Here is a 26,530-nt window from a genome sequence, read left to right on the forward strand (position 1 = left end):
GCAAAGTATTTTACTTCTTCTACCCAGACGCAGAACTTGAATTTTACAGAAACTCATCTTCTCTGTTCACTGTTTACGCGTACTTCATGTGTGGCAGCCCAGCAAACCTACGCCTGGGCCATCTTTTGACCGAAAAAGCCCTCTTCGTAATTTTTAGTTTTTCTGCGTTCATCTTAACCAATGCTTTTTTGGGTTGCATGACAACGCTTCTCAGCAAGAGAGTTCTGTATCCGGAATTGGATTCACTGAAAGCCTTGGAGGAATCAGAATGCTCATTCAAACAATGTATGGTGATGTTCAATCGGAAAAGGAAATGTTCTCTCTGCAAAACCAATCAGAGGTGCTAAGTGAGAAATTGGTGGATAATTTATACGATTACTCTTCGGCAGAAATCAGGGAATCCTTTCTGTATTATTGTAGTTTCCCTGAGGACAATGAGACTTTCGCACATTCTAATTTTACCAAAAATCGCATCATGGAGATTAAAAAGAATATTCTTTCTGTGGCTGCGATGGATGCTATGATAATCAGTGTGCCGTTCTCTTCCAACCGCAAGGAAAATGTCCGTATAACATATGCATTGGACGTTGATTTCGAGTATCATCTAATGCAAGAGTGCCTGATTACGTATCCGGTAATGATTCCATTCCTGAAAAATTCTTTTCTCTATGATAAATTGAATCGAATAATTTATCAAAATCTAGAAACTGGGCACACGAGAAGAGCGACTGAGACTTTTGAAACCGAACTCAATACCTATCAAACCTATTCATCACAGGGCACAGATGCTGAGGGTGGTGATCCAAAGCCATATGATCTGGACGATTTGCAGTCAGCTTTTATAGGTCTCATTCTTGGTTTATTTGCGAGTTTTCTCACCTTTATTGGAGAAATTCTCACCGATCTATATCCAAACGCTGTCATTTTGAAATATTTGAAAACTTTAAAACTTTTCTAGACGCACACGCTGAGAATGGACAAAGTGCTATCAACGACGATAGAAAGCAGCTCTGCTTTTGTAAGTCATCGATGCCAGTTTTGTTTAGAGTGACTTCATTCGGAATTCCAGGTGTCGATTTAAGCAGACTATGTCCATTGTGCCTAACTTTCATGATTATGCCTATACAAATAGTTGCCGGGAAAAGTATTGTAAACATTTTGGAACGTCAAACGCGTGAAAAAGAGTTCAAGACTTACAAAGCAACAAAATTCTGCGTGAAAAAAAGGAGAAAAGTCTGTAGTTTTTCTGACATTTGAAGCACAGGAAATTTTGAAAAAAAGAAAGAAAGAAGGACATCACTCCAACGCAATCCCCCCTCCCCTCTTTTCTGCTGCGTTTATCGCAATTTAATTGAACCGAGGATCTTTTTGGGAAAGGGCACAAATCAAAGGGCCTATGGTTACATACAGATTTCAAGGGATTAATTCTAGAGACATTTGAACATGCTAAAGGTTATTAATCACTATAGACTTGGTGCCTTTACATGTATGTAATCCGCAAGAAAAAATTCACTTTGTAGTTAGTTAGTTTAGTTACTTTAAGTTACCACTTTAAGTTAAAATTTTCGGTTGCTCACCTGCTATGCCTGAGCCCCCCGGGGGTTTCGGAGGTTTTACTTTAAATCCTGTTGTGCTCTGCGTTGTTCCGGTTGTGTCTCCTGACAATAAAGGTCTTTTTTCCGGTGAGACGGATTTTCTTTTCGGCGATTCGGGATCAGACTCCTCTACCAGTTTTTTGTATCCAGGATGGCCTTTCTTCATTGCGTCAAGCCTCTTGAATGAACCTACCGAAAAGAAGAAACAACACCGGAGAAAAAGGACGCTGATCTAAAATTCTGGATGTGAAATAGTGTGTGACAACTCCCAAAACGCTAAATTAACCGCCACAGAAATTCGCCAAATGAAACGAACGGCAAAAGTACGGCATAGCATACTATAGTTGGACGTATTTTTGCCAAACGGAACCAGTGACAGGTGGGAAACATGGGGTGGGTTCGTTAGTCGAGGGTCGTAAGAATGAATGGGAATTATAAAGCGCCAGTGACGTCAGACGTCGAGAACACCCTATTATCGATCCTTCTCCATAGGTTCAAACGGCAGAGGAATCGATAGATCGCAAAGCACTGTTCACTGTCAACCAAGTGTTCACTTTCACCTCAGGGTGTCTACTAAAACAGGCTAGCCAAAGATCAGTACTTTTTCAGTACATTCCCAAGAAATTCAGTACTTTTTCAATAAAAAATCCAGTACCTACTTTTCCAATACCTCCCATTGACGAAATTCGCAAAATTTCAAAAATTTTAATCCCTCGCTCAAATTATGTCAAGGGTGACAAAAAACTCCGGACCTCCTTGCGGAATATCCGCACTTTTACAGTACTTCAGGACCAGGGACTCTCAGGACAAAAGAGGCTAGCCAAAAATCAGTACTTTTTCAGTACATTCCCAAGAAATTCAGTACTTTTTCAATAAAAAATCCAGTACCTACTTTTCCAATACCTCCCATTGACGAAATTCGCAAAATTTCAAAAAATTTAATTCCTCGCTCAGATTATGTCAAGGGTGACAAAAAATTCCGGACCTCCTTGCGGAATATCCGCACTTTTACAGTACTTCAGGACCGCCCTTAAAAATTCAGTACTTTTTCGTGACTTTTCGGACTTGTAGACATCCTGCACCTGGGCCATTGAGATGAAAATGGCGGTCGGCGAAGAACTAGAACGGCATTTTGTAATGAGGTACTTATATTTGGACCGCGTCAAACAGAAAAGAACCAAACCACGCCAGCTATTGCCAACTTTCATTGGGCAATTTAATGTTTTACATGAAAATGGTTGTGAGGATTTTTGTGCAAATTTCAATGCATTTTCTGAATAATATGAGGCAAATCCCTAAAAATTTTCAAAGGAATCCACTAAAACGTTCTCTCGTTAAAAATTGGATTGCCATGTTAAATTTGGAAATAGGTGGTGTGGCTTGGTTTCTTTCTGATGAACGCGGTCTATTGTAGACTCGTTTTAAAAACCTACCAACTTTACTACGTAGGTTAATACTACTACTGCTTCTTCTTTTACTTCTTGAATTTATCTCCTCAGGAGTCAAATGAAAAAAGAAAAAAGAGGTTTTTTTAAAATATTTTATTACGCTCTTACAAGATAAACCACAGCTCTCACAAAACGATCTATTCGTAATGATACAATATTTACACGATTATTTTAATTTGTTTCATTTAGAAAAATGAAGAAACAAACAAAGAAAAACAACTGCAGGAAAAGGTAACTTTAATGGTAGGATCTGTTCCTAGTCTTAAATCTAAGGATTATCACTTCCAATTTTCAAACGTTTCGCAACCCCCGGACTAAGAACTTGAACTATTGAAAAAAGAAATGAGCAATCGAAGAATTATTCCAACTGTTGGAAGACAGAAAAGAGGAAAGAAGCAACAAATAAAGACGTAGAAAATTAGAGCACAGTGCTCAAAGCAAGTTTTTTCTTCTTATTCACGGTGAGTATTAATTTTGCCAATGATGAGAATAAGTAGGTACCTTGGGTAAAAATATGGAAACAGGTTCCCGATTTAAGGTTCAATATGTGCCTTGCGACAAATTTAAAACTATACACAGGCGTAAGTCGTTATTTCGTTTTAGTTTTCTTCTAAAAGGAAATAACGATAAAAACCCATGATTATTACCAGGGAGGGTGAGTTTTGAACATTTTGGAAGATGATTCGGTCGTTGATCGATCAGTAAAAAATTTCTGAATTTTCGTATTTTTTTTCCTTTTTTTTTTGAAAAATCCTAATATTACATAGAGCTGTAGTCTATTTATTGTTCTCACACACTAGGAGACCAAATAACACTTAGAATAACTTTTTAGGCAAATCTAGAGTGATTATCAACAACGCTACATTCTCTTAAGACGTGCTGTTAAGTTATTTCAAAGTATCTCTTTGTATTTTCTTACAAACGAATATCCAATGAACTACAGCGTGATATGAAATTCCGGATTTTACTTAAAAAATATTTGTAAAGACTCTTGAGGTCTAAAAATGGACTTAGTAATTCTTTATGTGTAATTACAAAAATAAAAAAAATAAAAGAGAACAAAAAAAAAACTTAAAAAAATGTTCAGAATTCCAGAAATTATCGATTGATCAATCGACGATCAAATCGACATCCTAAGTACTATAGAACCACCTGTATGTACACGAATAACGACTGTTACGAATTATTCCGTCAAATTTAGCACTAAAATCAACCAGGTTTGATTTAACCGGAATATTACAAGAAATATTGAAGGATACTGTTTACGATGAAATAAGATATTATCCATCTGTGCCAGACAGCCTATCAACTGTCTCACGGCCTCAGTGCACCAGTTTAAGCTTGTAGCTTGTCATCAATAAAGCTGCTTAACATGGAAAAGCTCTCCGACGACCAGAGGTAATTTTGCAAGTTGGCAGCACTGTTTTTTCTGTTTAAATCGATTGAAAAATCGATTTTAGGCGAGGTAAGCTGCCTAATTGAAAATCGATTGTTTTGCATGTATTTAAAATGGTGAAAAACAGTATTGCCAACTTTCAAAAATCGCAACTGTCGCAACTTGCGGAATGACGAAATTTACGAGCTGTTGAACGCACGTGTACTCATAGAAAATCGAGCAAATAAGCATCGGTCCTCAAAAATTCGCCATCGAAGAAGTATGAAAACGATCTTGAAAATTGCAAGTCCAAACTTAAAACTAGGTAAAATTATGAAATAAAAAATAAGAGTGAGAACCGAAAAAAATGAATGTTTCGTGGTTTTCGGCGACCGACATCCTTTCATCAGACACAGCAAAAAGTTAAAAAAAAAAAAAAAAAAAAAAAAAAAAAAAAAACCGAAAGAAGTGGTCAAAATAGTGCTATCTTCTGCAATTCATCATTTCCCGCGCAAAGGAACGTAACTGTATTTCAGGGTTGCGCAATTGGCTCAAACAATTTGGATTTATTACAAGAATGTACCTGTGTAATTGTTGCAAGACATTTGGCTGATTTTTTCATGGAATCAGAAGAAAAATTAGTGAAATTTTCAGTTAGAAATGCCCAAGATTCTCCTGATAAAAATGCAAGTTGCGAGGAGAAATTCGGCAACGTTGAAATGTATTTACATTCTTTCGCGAGGGAAAGGTTGAATGCATAGTTCCCCAGTCGAAATAATGTGACTGAACTTTACAAAATTCCCTGTCGCATGTTTTGTTTTCGCTAGGATACTGCTAGGCGTTTCTGCCTACAAATTTCACTGATATTTTTTTGACCAAACGCAAAATCAGGATAATTTTGGATAGAAATAAAATTGCACAATCATATTTTAAAAAAAAATTGAATTGCTAAGTCAATTTCGCGACTTTATGAAGTTATATTCCTTTGTCTGGGAAATGACGAACTGTGAAGCAATTCAACGAAAACTGAATCAACGGGTTAAGTCAACAGCCTTAATTACTACTTTGAGCCTTAAGCTCATACAGTGTAACTTCGATAGGGCAAAATTTCAAACAGTCTCCTGTAAAAATATACTGTTATTGAGCAAATTTTAACTTAAACTATAGTTTCAGATAAACATTTTGTGATTTTTTGGTCGTGATATCCAAAAAGCCTCCACCTTGTTATTAGAGCCTCGAATCTCATTTTCTCTACGGAAGAAAGGGAATCTCTGAGATAATTTGAACTAATCACTCCCTGATTGTCGTTTAAAATAGGCTCCTCTTTTCTCTTGGCTTATGATCTCGATACGAGTGCATAGAATTTCTAAGTTGACCGCCAATGATAGGTCAAATGATGAGGTCATCATCACCGTGGATGGGAAATGAGTTTTAATGACAATACATTTAAACGTGGAAAATTGAATAGAAAACAGGAGGACTGATTCATCTCTTCTTAAGTAGCTTATTGGAGGATTAAGCAAACAGAGGTAGTACTTGGTACAGATCACTGGTACTTATTGGATGAAAAAAAAAAAACCAAAAAATATTTCCTATGCGGTTAGTGAATGAAATTGTGCAGATTAAAATAAAGCTTGGGTTCTTATTCATATTTGGGCAAATTTTTTTGACGGTAAAATTGTAAGGAAAAATCTTGGGATATTTTTCTTATCTTCACAAATGAACCTGAGCACTCGCAGTTTTTTTCTCTCTGGATAATAAAGACTTTCTCCTTAAACTTTCTCCTTTGATTCTGACCTGGGATGAAGGAATACCTACTCTGTAGAAATGGACTTGCTGACAATTAAACGTATAAGTTGCACATCTCAGGAACATCTTGCTTATTTAAATAATAGATTCTGGGTGCGTTTAAAGGATTACAGTCGGTAATTATTATTGTGAGTCACAAGAACAAGTTATCTTCAATCGATATGGCGGGCATCGTACTATAGACCTAATAAAAACGCATAGTTTTTTCAACGACTGCTGAGACTCATATCTGTCGGAAAGAATTGCATTTGGAAAAGCAAAAATGTAAAAACAATTCAACGATGATGACTACTATTTTTCAAAATTCAATGCATGCTTCATCATTAGGTGTGTTGAAATTGCCTTAAACATGATGTCGAAATTGAGGCCTCTCTGAAAGTTTCATTTGAAATTGTTGACCAGAAAATAACCACGTGGGGTAAGATGTGCAATTAAATGTGTTAATATTACCTTAAACATGGTGTCAAAGTTGAGACTTCTCTGAATGTTCGACTTGAAATTATTGACCAGAAAACTAACATTCAGAGTAAGATGTGCAACTGACCCATTGATGTACCAGATTACTAATTAAAAATAACTTCCTCTTAGATTAAAAATAAAGGTTGGTCAGGTTTCAACCCGAAACTTATTCATAGCATGATTTCAAGCATAATTTTGGGCGTGGATACCTAAGGACTGAAACTAATTGTTTTCAATTAGTCCTATTCACCCATGCTGTTATCAGGGCTTGCCAAAAATAAAAATATACTTAAAATTTAAAAGAACCCTAAATTAGCTCAAATTTAGCGAAGTTAAGTGCGATATCGTGTGACCAAACTTTTACATATCATCCTCAGCCGTGAAAAAATAAAAAACAGAATTCTCACAAAAAATGAAGTTTGAAGAAACTTTTTCTTCTGTTGTTGACGAACAAGCTTTTATACGTATGCGCATGATGCACGGCAATCGTTTCAACTTTCAGGGTTTTTAGCAACACTGACAACCGTTACAACATATTCGGTTCTAATCTGCTATTATCGGTACAATTAAGAAGAATCTTGCTGGAATCTTCACTACATAGATGGAAAATATTGTAGATAACATTCCAACTCTCCAAAGAACGAACTTACACTAAGACGGTCATTTTCGGTAAATTTGCCGCGATTTGCGGTAGCATAATTGAATTTTTTGTTTTTTTGAAATACCGTTTTCTTTTAAAGGGTTGTAGGTGAAGACAAAAAGCATTTGTTTCTTTTAGCGGAGGCAATGAATCTCAAGACAAAAAGGCACTTTCTTTTCTCCACTTAGAAAAAAAAAAAAAAAAAACACTTTGCTTTCATTCGAATCCTACAAAATACTTAATCACATAGAACGTTTCAAAATTCAACTCATAAAAGAAATTCACGACTCGCGAATTTAAGCGTCAGGTGTTAATTTTTCATTTTAGGGTTAGTTTTCGAAACTTCATTGTATTCTGCATCATATAATGATTGCATTAAGAGGCTAGAGTAACCTCACTCAATGGCCACGTAAACTTCCTTCAGCTCTTACTTACGACACGAACGGCTAAACGATTACCGACAACATAGACGTCTAAGAAGACAGAAATTACAAGTCCTTGGCGTCTCAATAAAGGAGATCCAGTTTCAATTTGTTGATTAATTAAGTTATATAGCAGTAAAACAATGGGTTTGGCTTATCGTAAATAACAGTAAATTTACCGCTAACAACCACACCAAATGGGCGATACTAATAGAAGCAGCATTAGCGCATTTCATGCTGCCTATTTTCTTCATGCGAATATTTTTATCAGCCAAAAGTTATGAAAAATAAAGCTTTGAAATTTTTTCAGCTATATGATGTTCAGTCAAATCACTAAGTTCCAGCGCAAGAAGATTGCTTCACTTTCATTGAACAAATAAAAAATGGGAAAAAAAAATAAATAAATAAAAAGAAAGAAAAATCAGGCAACATGTAATGCAGTTAGGCGTACTTCTGTAAACGCTGTGAAAGTAATATTATCTTCGCCTAGTCGATTACTTAAGCGTACTCTCTAACTCGGTGCGAAAGTCCCTTCCGACTATGAAATTTCTCGTAATTTCAAGCAATGAAGAACCCTAGTTCCACGCATCACAGATCATTACTTAGCATAGAGAAACAGCGGAAGGTAATTGTGACTTAGCTTTAGCAGCCATTCTTAGCGCCACTTTCAGATTTCATGTTGTAGGATACAAATTTTATTAATGGAGAAAAAAGGACTTGACACGGACGGATAGGTCAACGTGCGTTACTTAACTTCCTTGCGTCTCAGATCCACTCCTTTAGACCCGCAACATACCCTAGATTGTTTCTTGACCCTAAAACGGCAGGTGTAGGACAAAAAGAAGTTAGATGACGCCGATTGACGGGGTTGGCACAGAATTTGGAAAATTAAATTCCCTGACATTTCCCTGACACATTTTGGTGAAATTCCCTGACAATTGAACAAAAGTCAGATTTTTAAAAAGACATACTTAGAAAAAGTTTTTAGGCAAATTGATTGTTCGAAACGTCAAACCCACTCGAGCAAGCAAATGGAGGTGATTTGACAATTTTTCCCTGACATTTTCGTCACACTGGAAAAAAAAGGCATTTGATCTAGAGTCCAGACTCTTCAAAACATCGACGAAAAAAAATACTCTTGATTCAATCAGATTTAAGCTTAAATCAAGAACCAAGCCTCTTAATTTGAGCGGATTTCCTTTTGATTTAAGCTTCAATCTGATTGAATCAAAAGTCCTTTTTCTTGTCAATGTTTTCCGTAGTCTGGACTCTAGATCCAATATGTTTTTTCCAGTGTGACATTTCCAACTGTTTCCAGACTTTTCTAAATTCCCTGACATTTCCCAATATTCCCTGACTGTGGCAACCCTGGATCCCCTAACCGCCTCGCGTCTCGTTTTTCCGCGGAAATTAATTCACAATTACCTTCCCTTCTCCATGCTCGCTAAGTTGAGGGAGAGCCAATCTCCCAGCAGCCGCCTTCGACGGCGGTCCAGCGCAATCCCGAACGCACGCGCCGAACCGGTCTCACTGCACAGCCGCGGCGTCCCCGTCTTCAGAACCGGTCCGCGTCGACTCCTCAGGATCCGCCTCGGGGCTGTCGGCCTCGTCCCTGGGCACAACGACGAAGGAACTCATCTGAATCTCCTCCTGGGCGGAGGCGGCGGGCGCCGCCTCCGCGTCCTCCTCGGTCGTTCGCGGCGGCTCGAGGGCGGCGGTGTTGTTGTTGGTGGCCGTGGGGCTGTTGTTGTTGTTGGAGGAGGTGGCCGAGAGCTGGACGGAGCCGAAGAAGGAGCGGATGCGCGACATGTTGGGCGTGGCGGAGGTGGGCATGCCGAGGAGGTCTTCGGCGATGGCCTCGAAGGTCGGGAGGGTGGTGTTGATGCGGAGGCGCTGCTCGCCGCCTCCGCGGCCGGCGGTCGTGGTGACGACCCCGCCGCCGCCATTGCTCCCGTTCTGCGCCCGGTTCACCTGCGAGCGGACCACCAGCTGCACCTGGGCGTGCTGCTCGATCAGCGGCAGCTCGTAGTGGTGGAAGAAGTAGAGCATCGAGTGCTGCAACAGAAATCAGTGACGCCGATGTTCATAAGCATGCGAGAGGCAAGAATATTACTCTTTCACAGGTTGCAAAGATAGTCCACGGAGAAAAAAACTTCGTTCGTGGGACCCGAAGTTTAGGTCATATGGATCTCTGAAGTTTTCAGATTGAGCATCTGAACACTTCAGGTCTAGCTGTCAAGGTTCGGATCACACATCTGAAACTTCAGCTCTTATATCTGAAGTACTTCGGTTTTCACATCCGAAAAACTTCGGTTCTCACATCTGAAATACTTCAGTAAGAACCGAAGTTTCAGATGAGTGATCCGAACCTCGACGGCTAGACCTGAAGTGTTCGGATGCTCAATCTGAAAACTTCAGAGATCCATATGACCTAAACTTCGGGCCCCACGCACGAGGTTTTTTTCTCCGTGTGGACTTAGGTGAAACAAGGAACTGAAGTCACGAATGGGAAGCACCCGGCGGGCTGATCGTTGCAATTTGTAGACAAAGCTGTAGATAAAGAAGACAAAAGGGTGTGGAGGGATCTTACTGGTGGAAGCGGGTAGTTGCAATGGACAATGGGCCTTGCGTCAGACGCGCTGACCACTAGACCAACCTGGTCGGTTCAAGCTATAATAAAACACGTGTGGTATATAGGAAAAAATTCCGAGCTTTCCTGCGGAATTTCTGCACTCCGTCAGTACTTCCAGAACGCCCTTAAGAAATTAGTGCTATATCCAGACTTCCCAGAAATTCCGGACTAGTGGACACCCTATTTGGCAACACTGGAATACAGTTGTGCTCTTTATCAACATGTGCCCACCAAGGTTCAGGTCAGTCCGTTCCCTCTCTAATAACACCGTCCCGTCGCATAGTGGATCGAATCAATTAGAGGAATCGAACATGAAATTTCTGACCAAAACTGCAAATTTTGATGTTTATTTTGTCACATTTTAAATTTTAAGGGGTGCTCCTAAAAGGAAATTTCACGAGGAAATCAATGAAACACTTTCAGAACCTTAAAGTTTTGTATAAACGGAGTTATAAGTGTTTAAAGTTTCAAAATTATGTCCGACCTCTCTTATCGAGTCGATCCACTGAGCGTCGGCTCCCTTCACATTCCGACCCGGAATACGCACTGCCATGCTAAGGAAAAACGCCGTATGAACCTCCAGGCGTTGCCAAATTTCCTCCGATAAGGCACGAATTTATTGAAGAAATTGTAAATATATTTCTTTAAACTTTCGAGACTATTTTGTTCGCAATTTAAGCTAACACATCTGAAAATTTTGAGGAAAAATATAGATAGATTTCGTCAAAAATACACGTTTTATCTGGGGAAATTTGGCAACTCTCGAATGTTCATACGGCGTTTTTCCTTAGCGCGGCAGGATGCGCAGCACCGCGTCACCGCCTTTTTCCGCGGGAAAACAATCGGAAAATCAGGGGGACGCGCCGCCGCGGGATTAAGTGCGTGCGGCGAAAAGAACCCCCCCCCCCGTCGCGGGAGGGGGCGGGGGAGGAAACCGGGAGCATCGAGTTATGACTTTTAACAATGTAAAATGCGATTCGATTAGGGCGCTCGCTCTCTCTCGCACTCGCCCGGGCGGCGCCTCCCTCTCGCTCCCTCTCATTCGATTATGATTAAACAGTGAAGAGCCAATGACATAATCAAATTTATATGCAAATGCGATATCGGGTCTCCGCTCCCGACACCTCCCTCGCCCGTGACCCCCCCCCCCCCGCCCCTCGCAACGTCACGTGCCGCCTCCTGTTTACGCTCGTCGTAGTAGCGGGGACGGATAGGGGGGAGGGAGAGAGGGGAGGGGAGGTCGGCCGCGAGGTGAGCGGAACGCATGTATGCAGTTTTGAGGGTGGCCGGGTGGAATAGACGCTATTAGTGCCACACGTCACAGTAAAGCGATATATATCGATTTTTTCACATTGATAGCGTTGAAAGAGGCAAGGTGTCAAGGTTTTTTTTTTCTTTTTGGGAAATCCTGAATTTTTCCTGATATTTGACTGCTAAATCCAGATTTCATTATTTTTCCAAATCCTACTTTTTTTGCGCACTGGAAAAAAAACACATTGGATCTAGAGTCCAGACGCTTAAAAACATTGACAATTATGCACAATAAAGTGCACAATTATTGTGCACAAATTAATTGTGTGATTTATAATGATTTTCCCCGAGAGGAAACGCGCTTATAATAAGTCTCAAAAGCAATGCACTTTCAATGCTTCTATTTAAGACTACAACATTTAAATAAAGAGATTTTACATTACGATAATCGATACATTATGTACAGAAACTTCAAAATCACTAGTTGATCAACGCTGACTCCTTGAGTTTAAATATAGGGCTACACACAGTGCAGTCAGCGCAAAACGCGTACTGGCGCCTGCGAGACGGCAATAATACTTCACGCATTGCGCGTACAACGCAGTATGCACTTAGACAGGGGAATTAGAATGAGTCACCGATAAAAAAAAAAAATGCGATAAATAAAATTAAATATACTGTGTGTTTCGCAAAGGTCCGGCAATCCTTCATTTTAGTTTGCGTGGTATTACCCGCACCGTTTCCGCGCTTTTAACGTGCGCATCGTGCTCTACGCGTCACTCACCTTATTTGAATCAATGAGTTCGAAAACACACCAACTCGGAAAAAAAAATTGTCCAGGAAACCCCTAAAACTGCGCGACGGACGAAGAAGTTAGTTTAAGAAAAACCTTTTAGGTTCCAAAGGACAAGTACTTAGAGACTTTGTAAAGCACAGAGTTAAAATCGATACACCATGTTTGATGACAGAGAATTAAGCGTTTAAAAATTTCCGAGTTGAACGACTTTCAGATACTGATTTTTCGTAGTCTGCCCTGAAAAATTTATAATTTTTGACCTGGAAAACGCTTGAATATGTATATAACTTGTCGGTACAAGGTATACTGAACCGAAAAAAGAAAACCGCAAAATTGGATGGTCTCCCGTTTCCCTTGAAATGGCCGAAAATTGGTATTTCCAATGGTACTTCGATTCTTCCCTTTTCCTGTCGCTGTTTCAAGCACTTCCGATTGCAATTTCGAAATTTCCTTTTTCGTGCAGACTAAAGTTAGACTAAGACTAAAGGCAGACTAAGTGTTACTAAACCGTAAAAAAGTTAAAAACGAAAAAACCCGAATTGGTGTGTTTTCGAACTCACTGATTCCATTTAGGTCGCGAAAAATTCAAAGCGTGAAGTAATTCCGGGACGTTGGAACACCTTTTGTCTGTGTTACGATAGAATATACCCGATTATTATGATTCTGATCGGTCATAAAGCTCACATACTGATCGGAACCGTGTCAGGTTGGGTTAAGTTAGGTCACGCAACTAAACTAACTTAACGGCAAAGCGGGAGGTATCACTCAAATTGAGGGCGCCCCAATCCTGAATTTGTACACACTAGTGAATCAGTGAGTTTGAAAACACTGGGTCACGAAACACTGGGGAAAACTATAGGGTTTCCCGCGGGTTACCGTTAGTTGGTCCATTACCTAACATCCTATTTCTGTTGCAACCCTCGCTCCCTCCAACAGGATCCCTGTATATCCCTTTTGTCTTTTTTGGCTATAGCTTTGTCTATCAATTTCAACAATCAGCCCGCTGACTAAGGTTTCAAACGAGAGAGTCCAAACGACAGCCTAGTGCTCTCATCCCATGTCCGTCAATAGTTCCGGGATTCGGAACTTTTTCGCTCCGTTTTGTCCCGCTTTACTGCCGTCAAAAGTTCCGGGGTTCGTTTTAGATTTTTTTCAAAAGTTCCGAGAAATTTTCGGAAAATGCAAAAGATCCGGGTGAAAAAATTCGGAAAATCTCGGAAGGTCGGGATAAAATATTTGGGAGAATCTAGAAAGTTCCGAAAGGCGGTACTAGTTGCGGGAAATGGGAGCGCTGCGACAGTCGTATCTCAACCGCTACGCACATGGCGAGAGACGCGCAGTAGAGAGGCGTCTCGTTAAATTTTCACGCTTCGAACTCGGGTTTCGACTGGACGAAATTAAGTCCCCGAAAAGGAGTGGGTTTCGGGAATCGAGACGGCGGGCGCGATGGGCAATTTCCTGCTTCCGCGTCGCCCGCGCTGGACCCGAGTCGGTTGAATCTCGGGAAAATCTCGAAAGTTCCAAAATGCGGTACTAGTTCCGGGAAATTATAGGAAAATGCAAAAGATCCGGAACATTCCAGGAATTTCAAAAGTTCCGGGAGAAAAAAAATCGGAAAATCTCTAAAGGTCGGAAAAAAATATTCGGGAAAACGTCGAAAGTTCCGAAACGCGGTACTAGTTCCAGGAAATGGGAGTGCCGCGACAGTCGTATCTCAACCGCCACGCACATGGCAAGAGACGCGCAGTAGCGAGGATTCTCGTTAAATTTTCACATTTCAAATTTCAGATTTTTTTCAAAAGTTCCGAGAAATTTTCGGAAGATGCAAAAGATCCGGTACATCCCGGGAATTTCAAAGTTCCGGGAGAAAAAATTCGGAAAATCTCTAAACGTCGGGAAAAAATATTTGGGAAAGTCTCGAAAGTTTTGAAATGCGGTACTAGTTCCGGGAAATGGGACAGTCATATCTCAACCGCCACGCACATGGCGAGAGACGCGCAGTAGAGAGACGTCTCGTTAAATTTTCACGCTTCGAACCCGGGTTTGGACTGGACGAAATTAAGTCCCCGAAAAGGAGTGGGTTTCGGGAATCGAGACGGCGGGCGCGATGGGCAATTTCCTGCTTCCGCGTCGCCCGCGCCGGACCCGGGTCGGTCGAACCTCGCGACTTCCTGCTTCCGCGGTTCCGGGCCTTAATTAGCCCCTTTACACCTGTCTGGGCGCATGGCGTCCCGGCGTTTGCCCGCCCGAACCGATCCCGTCTCGATTTTCCGCGAACAACCCCAATTCAAAAGGGTATCACATCTGAAGGTTTCATTCTTGATCGAGGGAAAATAAATCGCATGGGCCACTAAACCTTGAGCAAATTTTGACTTGCGAATATATTGTTCCACATAAATTAGTGAGTTCGAAAACACACAAACTCGGGCTTTTTTTTGTTTTATACTTGTGCGTACAAATTCAGGATTGAGGCGCCTTCGATTTGAGTGATACCTCCCGCATTGCCGTTGAGTTAATTTAGTTGCGTGACCTAACTTAACTCAACCTGACACGGTTGCGATCAGTATGTGAGCTTTGTGACCGATCAGAATCATAATACTCGGGCATATTCTATCATTATGGGCAATGTCTATCCATTTCAAAAATCAGCCCGCTTGAGTGTTTTTAACAGTATACCTTTGGTTTTTGATCCACAATAAGTTTACAATGATTTGCCACGGCAAAAAATACTAAATATGAAGGGAAAATGGCACACTGGAAAAAAGAAACACATTGGATCTAAAGTCCAGACTCTTGAAAACATTGACAAGAAAAAGGACTCTTCATTCAATCAGATTTAAGCTTAAATCAAAAGGAAATCCGCTCAAATTAAGGGGCTTGGTTCTTAATTTAAGCTTAAATCTGATTGAATCTTATTTTTATTTATATTTATCTTATTATTATCTATATTTTTTCTTGTCGATGTTTTTAAGAGTCTGGACTCTAGATGCAATGTGTTTTTTTTTCCAGTGCACATTAAAATGTACACATTACACATGTGTTACATTTACTCTGATTAATTCTGAGTTCTCTAATCATACAAGTATTTCACGATACCGATCAAGATAAGGAAGATATCTGTACCGCAAAGGTTCCCCCGCGTCGCGGAGTGAATGAGCACAGGAAAAGAGCTATCCGAGATTCGTCTCCGGCTGTCCTCAGGGATAATGGTTGTTTTTTTCCCTTTTCCTTTTTTTTTAAAGCGGGGAATGCACCGGAGCAGATAGGCAAAAGGCACTTCGTCGGGTAAATAGCCGCTTCAGATCGTCAACGATAGAGGGATCGGGGGACAGAGACACCCCACTCTTCCCGATAAATTATGACGAGGAAATGAAGAGCTAAGGAACGCTGATACACCCTCGCGGTAGTATTTTCAGACTCTCGGGGGTGTTGTCAGATTGGCCTTATGAATGGACCTCTAGACAAGGTATGAGTTAAAACACTACAGAAAAAACATACACTGGAAAAAAAACACATTGGATCCAGAGTCCAGACTCTTGAGAGCATTGACAAGAAAAAGGACTCTTGATACAATCAGATTTAAGCTTAAATCAAAAGGAAATCCGCTCAAATTAAGAGGCTTGGTTCTTGATTTAAGCTTAAATCTGATTGAACCAAGAGTATTTTTTTTGTCGATGTTTTTAAGAGTCTGGACTCTAGATCCAATGTGTTTTTTTTCCCAGTGTACTTTCTCTTCAGAATTTCATTAGGAAAACAGAAAACCACGACAGGAAGTCTAGAAATCAATTCCCGAACAAAAAAATAAGTTACAATGAATGAAGTAGCTGTTAAAAATTCACAATGATTAAATGTATTGCATTTTGGAAAAAGGGACCAAGAGCATCACAATGATGCTACAATTTTTCAACTCCTTTTGTCTTGGAAGAAAAACCTGCTCATCGAAAAACAGTTTTTGTTTTGCACCCTAACAACTGTATTTAAGACAAAAATCCCCATGTGAATTTCACATTTTTGCATGATTTTAGTACTTTTGTTGCAAAGGATGAAGTTTCACGATCTTAGCAACATTTCAATGCTCTTGGTTCCTTTTTGCAAAATGAAACCCAAATTTCTAACATACGAAATGAAGTGTATAATCTGACTTCCGTTCGATCTGTGTTTAATAGAGGCCGTCCCTAAATTACGTAACGTTTTACGGGGGGGGGGGGGGGGGGCGAGGAGAGCGTTACGCCATGATATTTTTACGAGTTAAAGGATAGGGACCTACGTCACAAAAAAGGGGGCGGCTCCTTAAACCTGTAAATATCTGGCTGATTTCCAAACTTCTCTCTGTTTGAATCATGTTCTGGCAGAAATTTTGAGGAGAAAACACGTGGCCTTCTCCACTAGTTCATACCTCGTCTAGTGGCCCCTTATTTTGGTCCGGATAATATTGCAGCGCTGTTACCGGCACCGGATCAAAGTAGTTGATTATTACCACGAGAAAGGCATTGTAACTTCGACTAAAAAGGAGGGTGAGATCCATAAATCTAATTCCTAAAAAATAAGGAAGTTGATTTACCATGATACGGTGGAATACGTTTCCATTCTGCACCTGTTCAATCACACAGACACTTCTAAAACCACACTTCTGGGCGATAAAAATATTTCAACGGGTAAGATAGTGCTGACGACTGATTAGATAGTGCTGAAGACTGATTAAATAGTGCTTGAAACATTCTAAAATTTCGAGGAAATCAAGGCCCTTTATCAAGTAGGTCTTCACAACTCACTTTTGCCTGTCCAAAAAAAGAACATAGGAGCCACTCTACTTTTGAAAAGTCGATGCATCCGTCAAAAGCAGAGTTTGATGAAAATTTCAAAATGATCCCGATCATCTAAAATGGCGCTCATAAATATTCGCGTTCGGTTGAAGCCGCTAACTATTTCGCATTCTGTTCCCTCATTTGGGATCCGACTTATTTTCGTTTTCTTGGTAAACGAAGAAGGCAATTTTTCCTTGATCGTGATAATACTATGCATCAATTCAAACTGTTTATTCAGGATAATTTTGAATATTGAAAATCCATCTTACGCTCCTCCAGAATGTAAGATCTCTGGTAGCGGTACACCTCTGCCTCCTTCAAACCGATTTTTACAATTGATAGACAAAGCTAAAGACAAAGAAGACAGAGGGGATATGGAGGGATCCCTTTGGTGGAAGCGGGTGGTTGCAATAGAGAAAGGAGGAAGGTTATAGACTAACTAACGACAACCCAAGAGGGACCCTATTGTTAATTCATCATTGTCTCCTTTCATCTACAGAAACTACCCATTTCAACCAATAGAATCACTCAACAGTCCGTGTGTCATCTTTGTTTATTGCTTTATCTATCAATTTCAATAATCAGCGTGCTATCCGCTACTCGCCGAACCCTCGTTAAAGGAATGAGACGCGCGATACAACTAAATAAACTCCTGAGTAGCTCAAATTGCATGAGCGAGAATTGGAGGCGCACTCGATTCTTCGTCAGTATTGTCATGGGACGTCACTCATTTGCGATGGACTTTACATCAATATGCCTTTTTGGCAATCGTTCAGATGATATTGTAGGATTTTAAAGACCCCTAATCGACTGATTAATTGGTAATCTCTAGATTTTAGGACTTCTTTTTCGGAGATTATGAGGTACGGCGGATATGCGCACTCACGATTCGATGAGGAATCATTTTAAATAGATCCAAAATTCAGCCCTTTACGGATATTTAAATTTTTTTGTAATCCAATTTACGATATTTACTCGGGACTTAATGTTAGATTCCTTTTTTTTAAAAAATTTTCCAGTCAATTCTAGTGGACAAGTTTCTGATCCGTTTCTGTAGCGTGATGTGCCGTTACGGGGTTTTTGACAAACTGTCTTGAAATCCAGAGACTATCAAAATTGATCGACCGACTATCGAATTAATCTCCTGAGCGATACAGGGCCACCTTCACAATTTCTCGAAAGGCGCATTGGCTCAGCATAGATCGCAAATAAGTGATATCCGATGAAAATACAACCGGAAAACTGGGTGCGCCTACAATTTTTGTGTATGCAATTGATACTGCTCGGGTGTTAATATAGTTGTATCACACCGTCTTTCAAATCTTCTAAGGAGAATTTAACGAAAATCGAAAAGGAAGTTTATCTCCTCCAAGGATGCGCAGCCCAATCGCTCTGCACGTATTTCAGTTTGCGACGTTGCAGTCTTCCTGCCATACTTCAAATTTCAAAAGTAAAACTATTCAGCGTCTTTCCGTAAGAACTTCCATGATTTCTTTTCTTCTGCTTAGAAAAAACTTTTTTAAAAACTTCAACAATTGTTTTTCATTTCTTCTCCCTAAAAAATAAAATAAATAAGAAAGGAGTTTTAAAACACCGAAAAATAGATACATTCTTCAAGAATTTCACCGTGGAGATTCTGAGAGAAAGAGTAAAATGAAGTATCTTTCCTCTGATAGAATGTCTATCAGCATTTCATTTCGAATTTTCTTGATTTTTTCTGATGTTTTGAAGTATTTGTGCTGGAGAGAACTATGTGAAAATGAATTAAAAAATCAAAAGGGACCATGCGCATATGATTTGCGTGCAACATAATTCCTTTTGATTTTATGCATTTGCAAGTAGTTCCTTTTCGGTGAGGCACGTCCATTTAATCTGAAATTTCCTGGCTATTTGTGTAAATAAATTGACACTCATATTACAATTTAACAAATCCAAGTACATACTCGAAGAATTGACTCATGTCTTTCACTCAAGACTTTGACTCAAGACTCAATGTTTGAAAAATGCTTGAAGCGATCATAATTTCCTGTTTCACGATCAATTTTCCGGATTTTTTCTGATGGCATGGAATTTCCCGATATTTCCAGGTTTTTACTGACACTGAAAACCCTGTAAGGAATTTAACTTTTGTACACATTACAACTGCAAACAAGGCCTAATGTCAGCGCATCAACGGAGCGATCGATCGTCCTGTTAACGTGAAAAAAAACTTGCAACAAGACTAGAAATCGACACTAAAAACCAGGGTGGCGTGAAACGTAATAAAGAAATCAAAGATTAAAGATTTCAGAGACCTATTTAATAAAATTTCTGGAGGTATTGTGAAATATTTCACATTATTCAGGGACTAGGATATGCAACCCGCAATCAAAAACACAAAAATAGAAGAGCTGCACTATTTTTACATTTTGCGAAACACGAAAAGAAACCTGCGTTTTTCAATATCTTTCATAAATTTCTGAAATTTCATGAAATATTTCACGTGCAATTCCAAGATTTTCTTTTTCATGAAATTCTGCCGCTCTGCCTCCCTGCTAAAAACCCCAGATGTTTCGACTCAAAACTGAGTCACTTTCAGTCGGATAATACATTGAAAATTTAAAAAAACACGAATTTACTTAAATATCGATTGCATTTTTAGCCTTGTTTTCCGTTTTCCCCTTTGATTTTTTGCATGTTACTATTGTCCCGGGCTGCTTCGTAAAAATGCGTATCCGCCGTCCTGTTCTGCCGTGCTAAACAAGAACGACGTAAATCCATCAAGATTTTCCCGCGTTTTGCGGAACTTAACACTTAATAAAATAAAAACTGTTTCACCCATGCACCACAAATTTTCAGGCTAAGTTTTTGATAGTGTTTGCAAAATAATTCTGTAAAAGCCTTGTCCCAAGGTACACGAGTTGTTCTGCTATGACACATCGTTTCCAAACAAATTTAAAATGGCCTTTGTGGCGTTCTTGCGTTGCACGGCAGTGTTGACCGTTATTCCCCATTGAATTTCCCAGCTTTTCCGGGCCGGTTCGAGCTGGCAACGCTGTCGGGGGAGAGGAGGAAGGTTAAGGAGCGGAAACGGAAGAAGTAGGTATGCGTCACGCAGATCGTAATAAGAATAAATTGCGTGTATACATTCGCTTTGATTTTTCATGTTCACCGACCGGAGGAGGCCTGATTGAGTATCTCCGTCGAGAGTCTGTTAGCCCCGCGCATCCCTCCCCCCTTCCACCCCCGGGCCCATGCGTAAGACGGGCAGGATAGGACCGCAGTTATGATTTCCAGGGGAGACCCGGGGAGTCAGCGAGCAGAAAGGAGTTGTAACTGACGCGCATTATGTTTTTGAAAAATGAGCCCTCTGTCCCGCCCCCCTCCCCCGCTCGTCCTCCACCCTCCCCGTGTCGCTCACCTCGACACCCCCCCCCCCTTGCCGCCCGCCGGCCGGGCCGGAGGGCTACACTTTATAAATATCAAATGACGCGGGCGCTTTAATCAGATTTTTCTGTCGCGGGTCGCCGGCGCCGCTCGGCGAAAGGGGTTGTCGGGCGGGGCGGGGTGGAGGAGGACTCGCGGTTCTACGGAATCGGATTTTCCGGAATTTCTTCGGTTTTGAGTTTCCGGAATTTCCCTGAAATTTCCGTGACCCAAATCCGGAATCCCGGACGAGCTCGCTTGTAAAAAGTCGGAAAACTCGAAGAAAATCCAGGGTTGTCGGACGGGGCGGGGTGGAGGAGGGCTCGCGGTTCTGCGGAATCGGATTTTCCGGAATTTCTTCGGTTTTGAGTTTCCGGAATTTCCCTGAAATTTCCGTGACCCGAATCCGGAATCCCGGTCGAGCTCGCTTGTAACAAGTCCGAAGACTCGAAGAAAACCCAGGGTTGCCATAGAATCTAGAAAATGAAATTCAGCCTCAGTCGTTACTAGTGGTGCGCCAAACAGCGTATCTCCCTGAGGGGAAAATTGTGCTCATGTGAGCTTTTTCCCTCGGTATTGAGGTTTACAGCTTTATGCTGATTTATACCGCACGTTGGCTAAAAAATCCCCGCTTGAATCGTATTACGATTTGCGCGTCTACCGCAATCAGTTTGTGTAAAATGAAATTGTCTGACATTTCCCGGACACTTTCCGGTAAAATTCCTGACAGTTCAGGATATGCCAAACAGTTGTAAGGACATAATTTGAAACAGTTTTTACGCAAAATGTGTTGTTCGAAACGTCAATACCATTTTAGAGAGCAAGTTAAGGTTACTTAAATATATTTTTCTCAGACACTTTCAGTTATTCCAGTTCAATATGGAGCTGTTGGTTCCTTACTCCAGATAACATGTACGAGATTCGATTATTTGACACCATTGATATAGTTCCGACTTTCATATTGCTTGCATACACGAGAAATAGAGAGACTTCTGCCGCAACTCAAAACTCGTGATTGCTTTTGATTGGTGCCGGATGACAACATTCAGTTCGACGCGAAACCAGGACGTTTTAAATTTGCGGAAAAGTTGCGTTTTATGAACCATGTATTTCTCGGTTTCTGGGTTGTTTTTTTCGCGTTTTTGATGCACGCATCGCGTTCGACGCGTCATTCATCTGCAGAAAAACGATTTCGCAAGTCAAAATTTTTGTAGAGTTTGGTGGCCAATTTTTACAAGCAAAAATACATTGAGATTGCCAACCAATCTCTTCAGAAAAATCTGGAGAATTGACTTTTGAAATTTCCGACGGGTATATTTTTCCTTTTTTTCGAGATGCTATCGATGAAAAAGGAACTCTGTATTATTTTTCATAAGGGTCCCAGCAAGTAGGCACCAGGCAGATTAGCCAATCAGAGACGACTCGTAAAAGTAGGGGGCCTGGTGCCACTCAGTCTGCAATTTATATTGCAGCGCTTGTTTTCTATTCGCTAAAAATAAGCATCCTGTGCTTAAACCAAGAAAAGATACATAGATTTTACCATTTGTAAAATACGATAATAGATCCGAATTCTTACGATTGCTCTCAATGATGTGTTATCGTAAAAAGCACGAAACATAAGAGAAAAAATTCAGTGCTTTGACTACAGTGAATTGGTACGGAACCACCTTAATATCCGCAAAACACACATCCTATTTCCTTCAGTGCATACATTTCTTATCATTTTGATGACAATAATCGATAGAGACAGTACAAACATTTCAAAATCAAAAGTTGAAACACGCTGACTCTGCGAATTCGAATATTAGAGCCAAACACAGAGCGGTCTGCGGCAATGCCGGCACGGAATGCGTATTGGCGCCTACATGACTGCAAGGATACTTCGCGCATTGCGCATATAATTGGCACAAGACTGCAGCGATACTTTACGCATTGCACCTAACGCGCAATGCTTGAAGTATCCCTGCAGTCCTGTAGGCGCTAATACGCGGTCCGCGCTAGCCGCACTGTGTTTGGCTGTAATATTTCACCCTACGGAGTCAGCGTTTTTAAGTCATGATTTTGAAATTCTTTTAAAACAATTTTTGACTCACGTTTTTGTTTTTTCGAATTGTTTTGTCCTTCTTATTTTATCAATTTTAGTTTTTATGATATTTGGATTTAATTCTATCTTTACCTGACAAACACGGCTATGCCCTAGTCGTCCGTAGAAGAAAAAAGAAAAAACAGCATGTGAGATTTTTGTACACTCTGTATGGATTATTTCAATTGAAATTGATACAAAAAATTATGTAAATCATATACAACTAATTTCCTATCTTTCTTCACGTATTTCTTAAAAGTCTCCCGCGACATCTTTTAATCACACTGTAAACCAGTGCGGCGTCCCTGGTGGGTTAGGTTGCATAGCAACCAGTGGTCTGATTAGTCAAATTGATAGACAAAGCAATCGATATTAAAGACCAAGGGAAAATGGGGCGATCCTGTTGATGGAGGCAGGTAGTTGCAATGGACAAAGGAGGTAAGTAATAGACTAAACGGCAACCCACGAGAGATCCTATACTGTCGTGCTACGGAAGAACGCCGTATGGGCATTCAGGCGCAATATTTCCTTCAATAAAAAACGAATTTACTTGGAAAATTCTGAGTAATTTTTCTCAAACTTTTTAACACAATTTCGTTCGCGGTTTTGTCCAAAATATCTGAAAATTTCAAGAAAAATATGCATAACGTTCTTCAAAAATACATTTTTTATTCAGGGAAATTTGGCAACTCACGGATGTGCATTCGGTGTGCTTCCTTAGCACGGCCGGGCAGTATAGTTAGTCCATCATTTTCTTTCTTATTTGATATGTTCGATGGTAACCGACCATTTCAACGAATACACGAAAAAATTAAATTCCTGGTTGAACAATTCAATTGCTAAAAAAAGTGACTGCAACGTCTCAACGTAGATTTTACAACAAAAAATGCTACTTCAACCACTATTGTGAGCTAATTTAACAAAGTGAGTGGTTGAAGTAACATTTTTTTGTTTTAAAATCTACATTGAAACATTCCATTCACTTTTTATACAATTGAATTGTTAAATCAGTAATTTAATTTTTTCCGTGTAGGTGACTCCATACTTCCTCTATCTTTTTCGTCTATCGCTTTGTCTGGACATATTTCGTGGAAAAGTCCATCATTTTCTCCCTTATTCGATATATTCGATAGCAACCGACCATTCCAACAATAGGATCGCTCCATACTCCCCAAATCCTCTTTGTCTATCGCTTTGTCTAGACATATTTCGTGAAAAAGTCCATCATTTCTTCCCTTATCCGATATATTCGATGGCGACCGACCATTTCAACCAATAGGATCGGTTCATACTCCCCAAATCCTCTTTGTCTATCGCTTTGTCTAGACATATTCCGTGGAAAAGTCCATCATTTTCTCCCTCGTTCGATATATTCGATAGCAACCGACCATTTCAACCAATAAGATCGGTCCATACTCCCTAAATTTTCTTTGTCTATCGCTTTGTCTAGACGTATTTCGTGGAAAGGCGTCCGGCTGACCCCCGCCACGGTGCGAAAAACAGGAAGAACCCGTCGTCGTTGTGGCCCGCAACGGAGCGTTTCGCCGCTCTTCTGACGTGGGCGCATTTCCATTTCAACATGAGCCTCGTTTCACACATAAACCCATGCGTTTCAGGGGTCATGCGGGGGTGGAGATACGCAGTTGCGTCGGAGGAGTAGAGGTTTCTCACCTGTCACCCATCAAAAGAAGTCACCGCGGCGGCGGCGAGAAGCGAGACGTCCCCGAAATGATCAAAATTCCATTATCCTCGCGTCCTCGCGGTTATTCCGTCGAGGTTGGAGCTCCCGAAATAGGTGACACCCATCGTCGCCGCGGGATCAAAAAGGCGGCGGCTAATGTCATTAGAGCCGGAAAACCTAATGTAATTGTCCACGTCTTCCGAGGGCTCCGTTTCAGCGAGGAAACCAACGCCGGGGCTGCGACGTCCTGCCCGAGAGAGCGGCAAGTCCAAAAATGGAGTTTTGAGAGCGGAGAGCTACTAACGACTACGACTACTACGACGTTCAATGTTTGTCCAATATTTTTCTGATTTTTACAAAGGATGTCTAGCTTTTATTCGTATTGGGAAATTCTGAGGAAATCCTGATTTTTCCTGATTTCTGACTGCTGAAGCCTGTTTTCATAATTTTTCCAAATCCTGATTTTTTTGCGGAGAAAAATTAAAATTTCTGCATGAACGTATGCGAAAGCATGAAAAAATCCGATCGGACAGCCGATTTTTCTCAAATCCTGCTTTTACGATCGATTTCTCCTCAAATCCTGATGTAATCGCACCGAGAAAAGGAACACACTGGATGTAGAGTCCAGACTCTTGAAAACATTGACAAGAAAAAATACTCTTGATTCAATCGGATCTCAGCTTAAATCAAAAGGAAATCCGCTCAAATTAAGAGGCTTGGTTCTTGATTTAAGCAAAAATCCGATTGAATCAAAAGTATTTTTTCTTGTCGGTGTTTTTAAGAGTCTGGACCCTAAATCCAATGTCTTTTTTTTTCCAGTGTGATTTTTACACAAGGTGTCTAGTTTTTATTCATTTTGGAAAATCCTAACGTGATCCTGATTTTTCCTGATTTTTGACTGCTAAGTCCTATTTTCATAATTTTTCCAAATCCTGATCAAATCCTGCTTTTTTGCGGAGAAAAATTAAAATTTCTGCATAAACGTACGCGAAAGCATGAAAAAATCCGATCGGACAGCCGATTTTTCTCAAATCCTGATGAAATCGGGATAAAACCCCGATTGACCTCAAATCCTGGTAGATTCGGAAAAATCCTGATGCTAGACATCCTGTTACATGAGATTAGAGGAAAAATCGGTGAAATTTTCAGTTTGAAACATCGAAGATCCTCCTGGTGAAAATTCAATAAATGAGTAGAAATCCGGCAACACTGAAATTCAGTTACGTTCTTTGGTGAAGGAAACGACAAATCGTTGGCGTGTATGGGTTCTACCGTTCACTAGCCTGCGAACACCCTGCTATCATAAAAATCACTGATTTTCACCCGAAACTTTCCGAATTTCCAGACACCCTGATTCCTGATTTATGCGCAATAAAGATCGACTCCGCGCATAAATCCCAATTCATCGTAATCAATCTTTAAATTCTGCTGCACTCGGGACGCCGAGGCGGACGCGGACGTCTGCAATAATAATAAAGTTGGATACAACTATATCAACTCCGAAGTAGGTGAAATTGCATAAGCAACGAAATCTAGGCGCGCTGAGTTTCTCGCTGGCACGATCATCCGATTTCCGAGAATTGCGATTTAAAATGAATTGCGGTGCATTAAATAACGATGCAATTTTTGTTCAATATTTTCCTGATTTTTACATAAGATTAGAGGAAAAATCGATGAAATTTTCTGTTTGAAATATCGAAGATCCTCCCAGTGAAAATTCAATTCATGAGTGGAAATCCGGCAACACTGAAATTCAGTTACGTCCCGTGGTGAAGGAAACGACAAATCGTTGGCGTGTATGGGTTCTACCGTTCACTAGAGTCCCTTTATACTGAGAGTCAAGACAATGTGAATCCATTTCTGATTGGTTCCCGTATTTTAGGCCTTCACAGTGTCACAAACGGAAATAAAGATTACATTTCCACCGATTGCAAAGATTATAATCTGGAATGGACCGGGGAATCACGGGTTCGGCAAGGAACAAACGGAATGAGAGAAGGAACGGAGAAAGGAATTTGAGAATGGGCCGATCAAAGATTACAAAAAACGTTCAATTTGTGTAATCTTTATTCCCGTTTGTGACTCCATGAGGGGGTGTTGTCTTGACTCTCAGTATAAAGGGACTCTTC

At 40.5% G+C, this 26,530-nt stretch overlaps 1 protein-coding gene across 5 annotated transcripts in view; it reads right to left on the minus strand.

Moving 5' to 3' along the window:
- Window positions 1-3,218: 3,218 nt before the first annotated feature.
- Window positions 3,219-26,530, minus strand: part of LOC109030888 (membralin) — a 113,718-nt gene continuing 90,406 nt past the window's right edge. For all 5 annotated transcript variants that reach the window (XM_019042090.2, XM_019042089.2, XM_072304907.1 and 2 more), the window contains exon 12: window positions 3,219-9,803. In XM_019042090.2, coding sequence (XP_018897635.2) covers window positions 9,276-9,803 — 528 coding nt within the window. In that variant the 3' untranslated portion in view covers window positions 3,219-9,275. The remainder of the gene's footprint in view (window positions 9,804-26,530) is intronic.

Source organism: Bemisia tabaci, chromosome 10 (genome assembly GCF_918797505.1).
Source record: "Bemisia tabaci chromosome 10, PGI_BMITA_v3".
NCBI lineage: Eukaryota > Metazoa > Arthropoda > Insecta > Hemiptera > Aleyrodidae > Bemisia > Bemisia tabaci.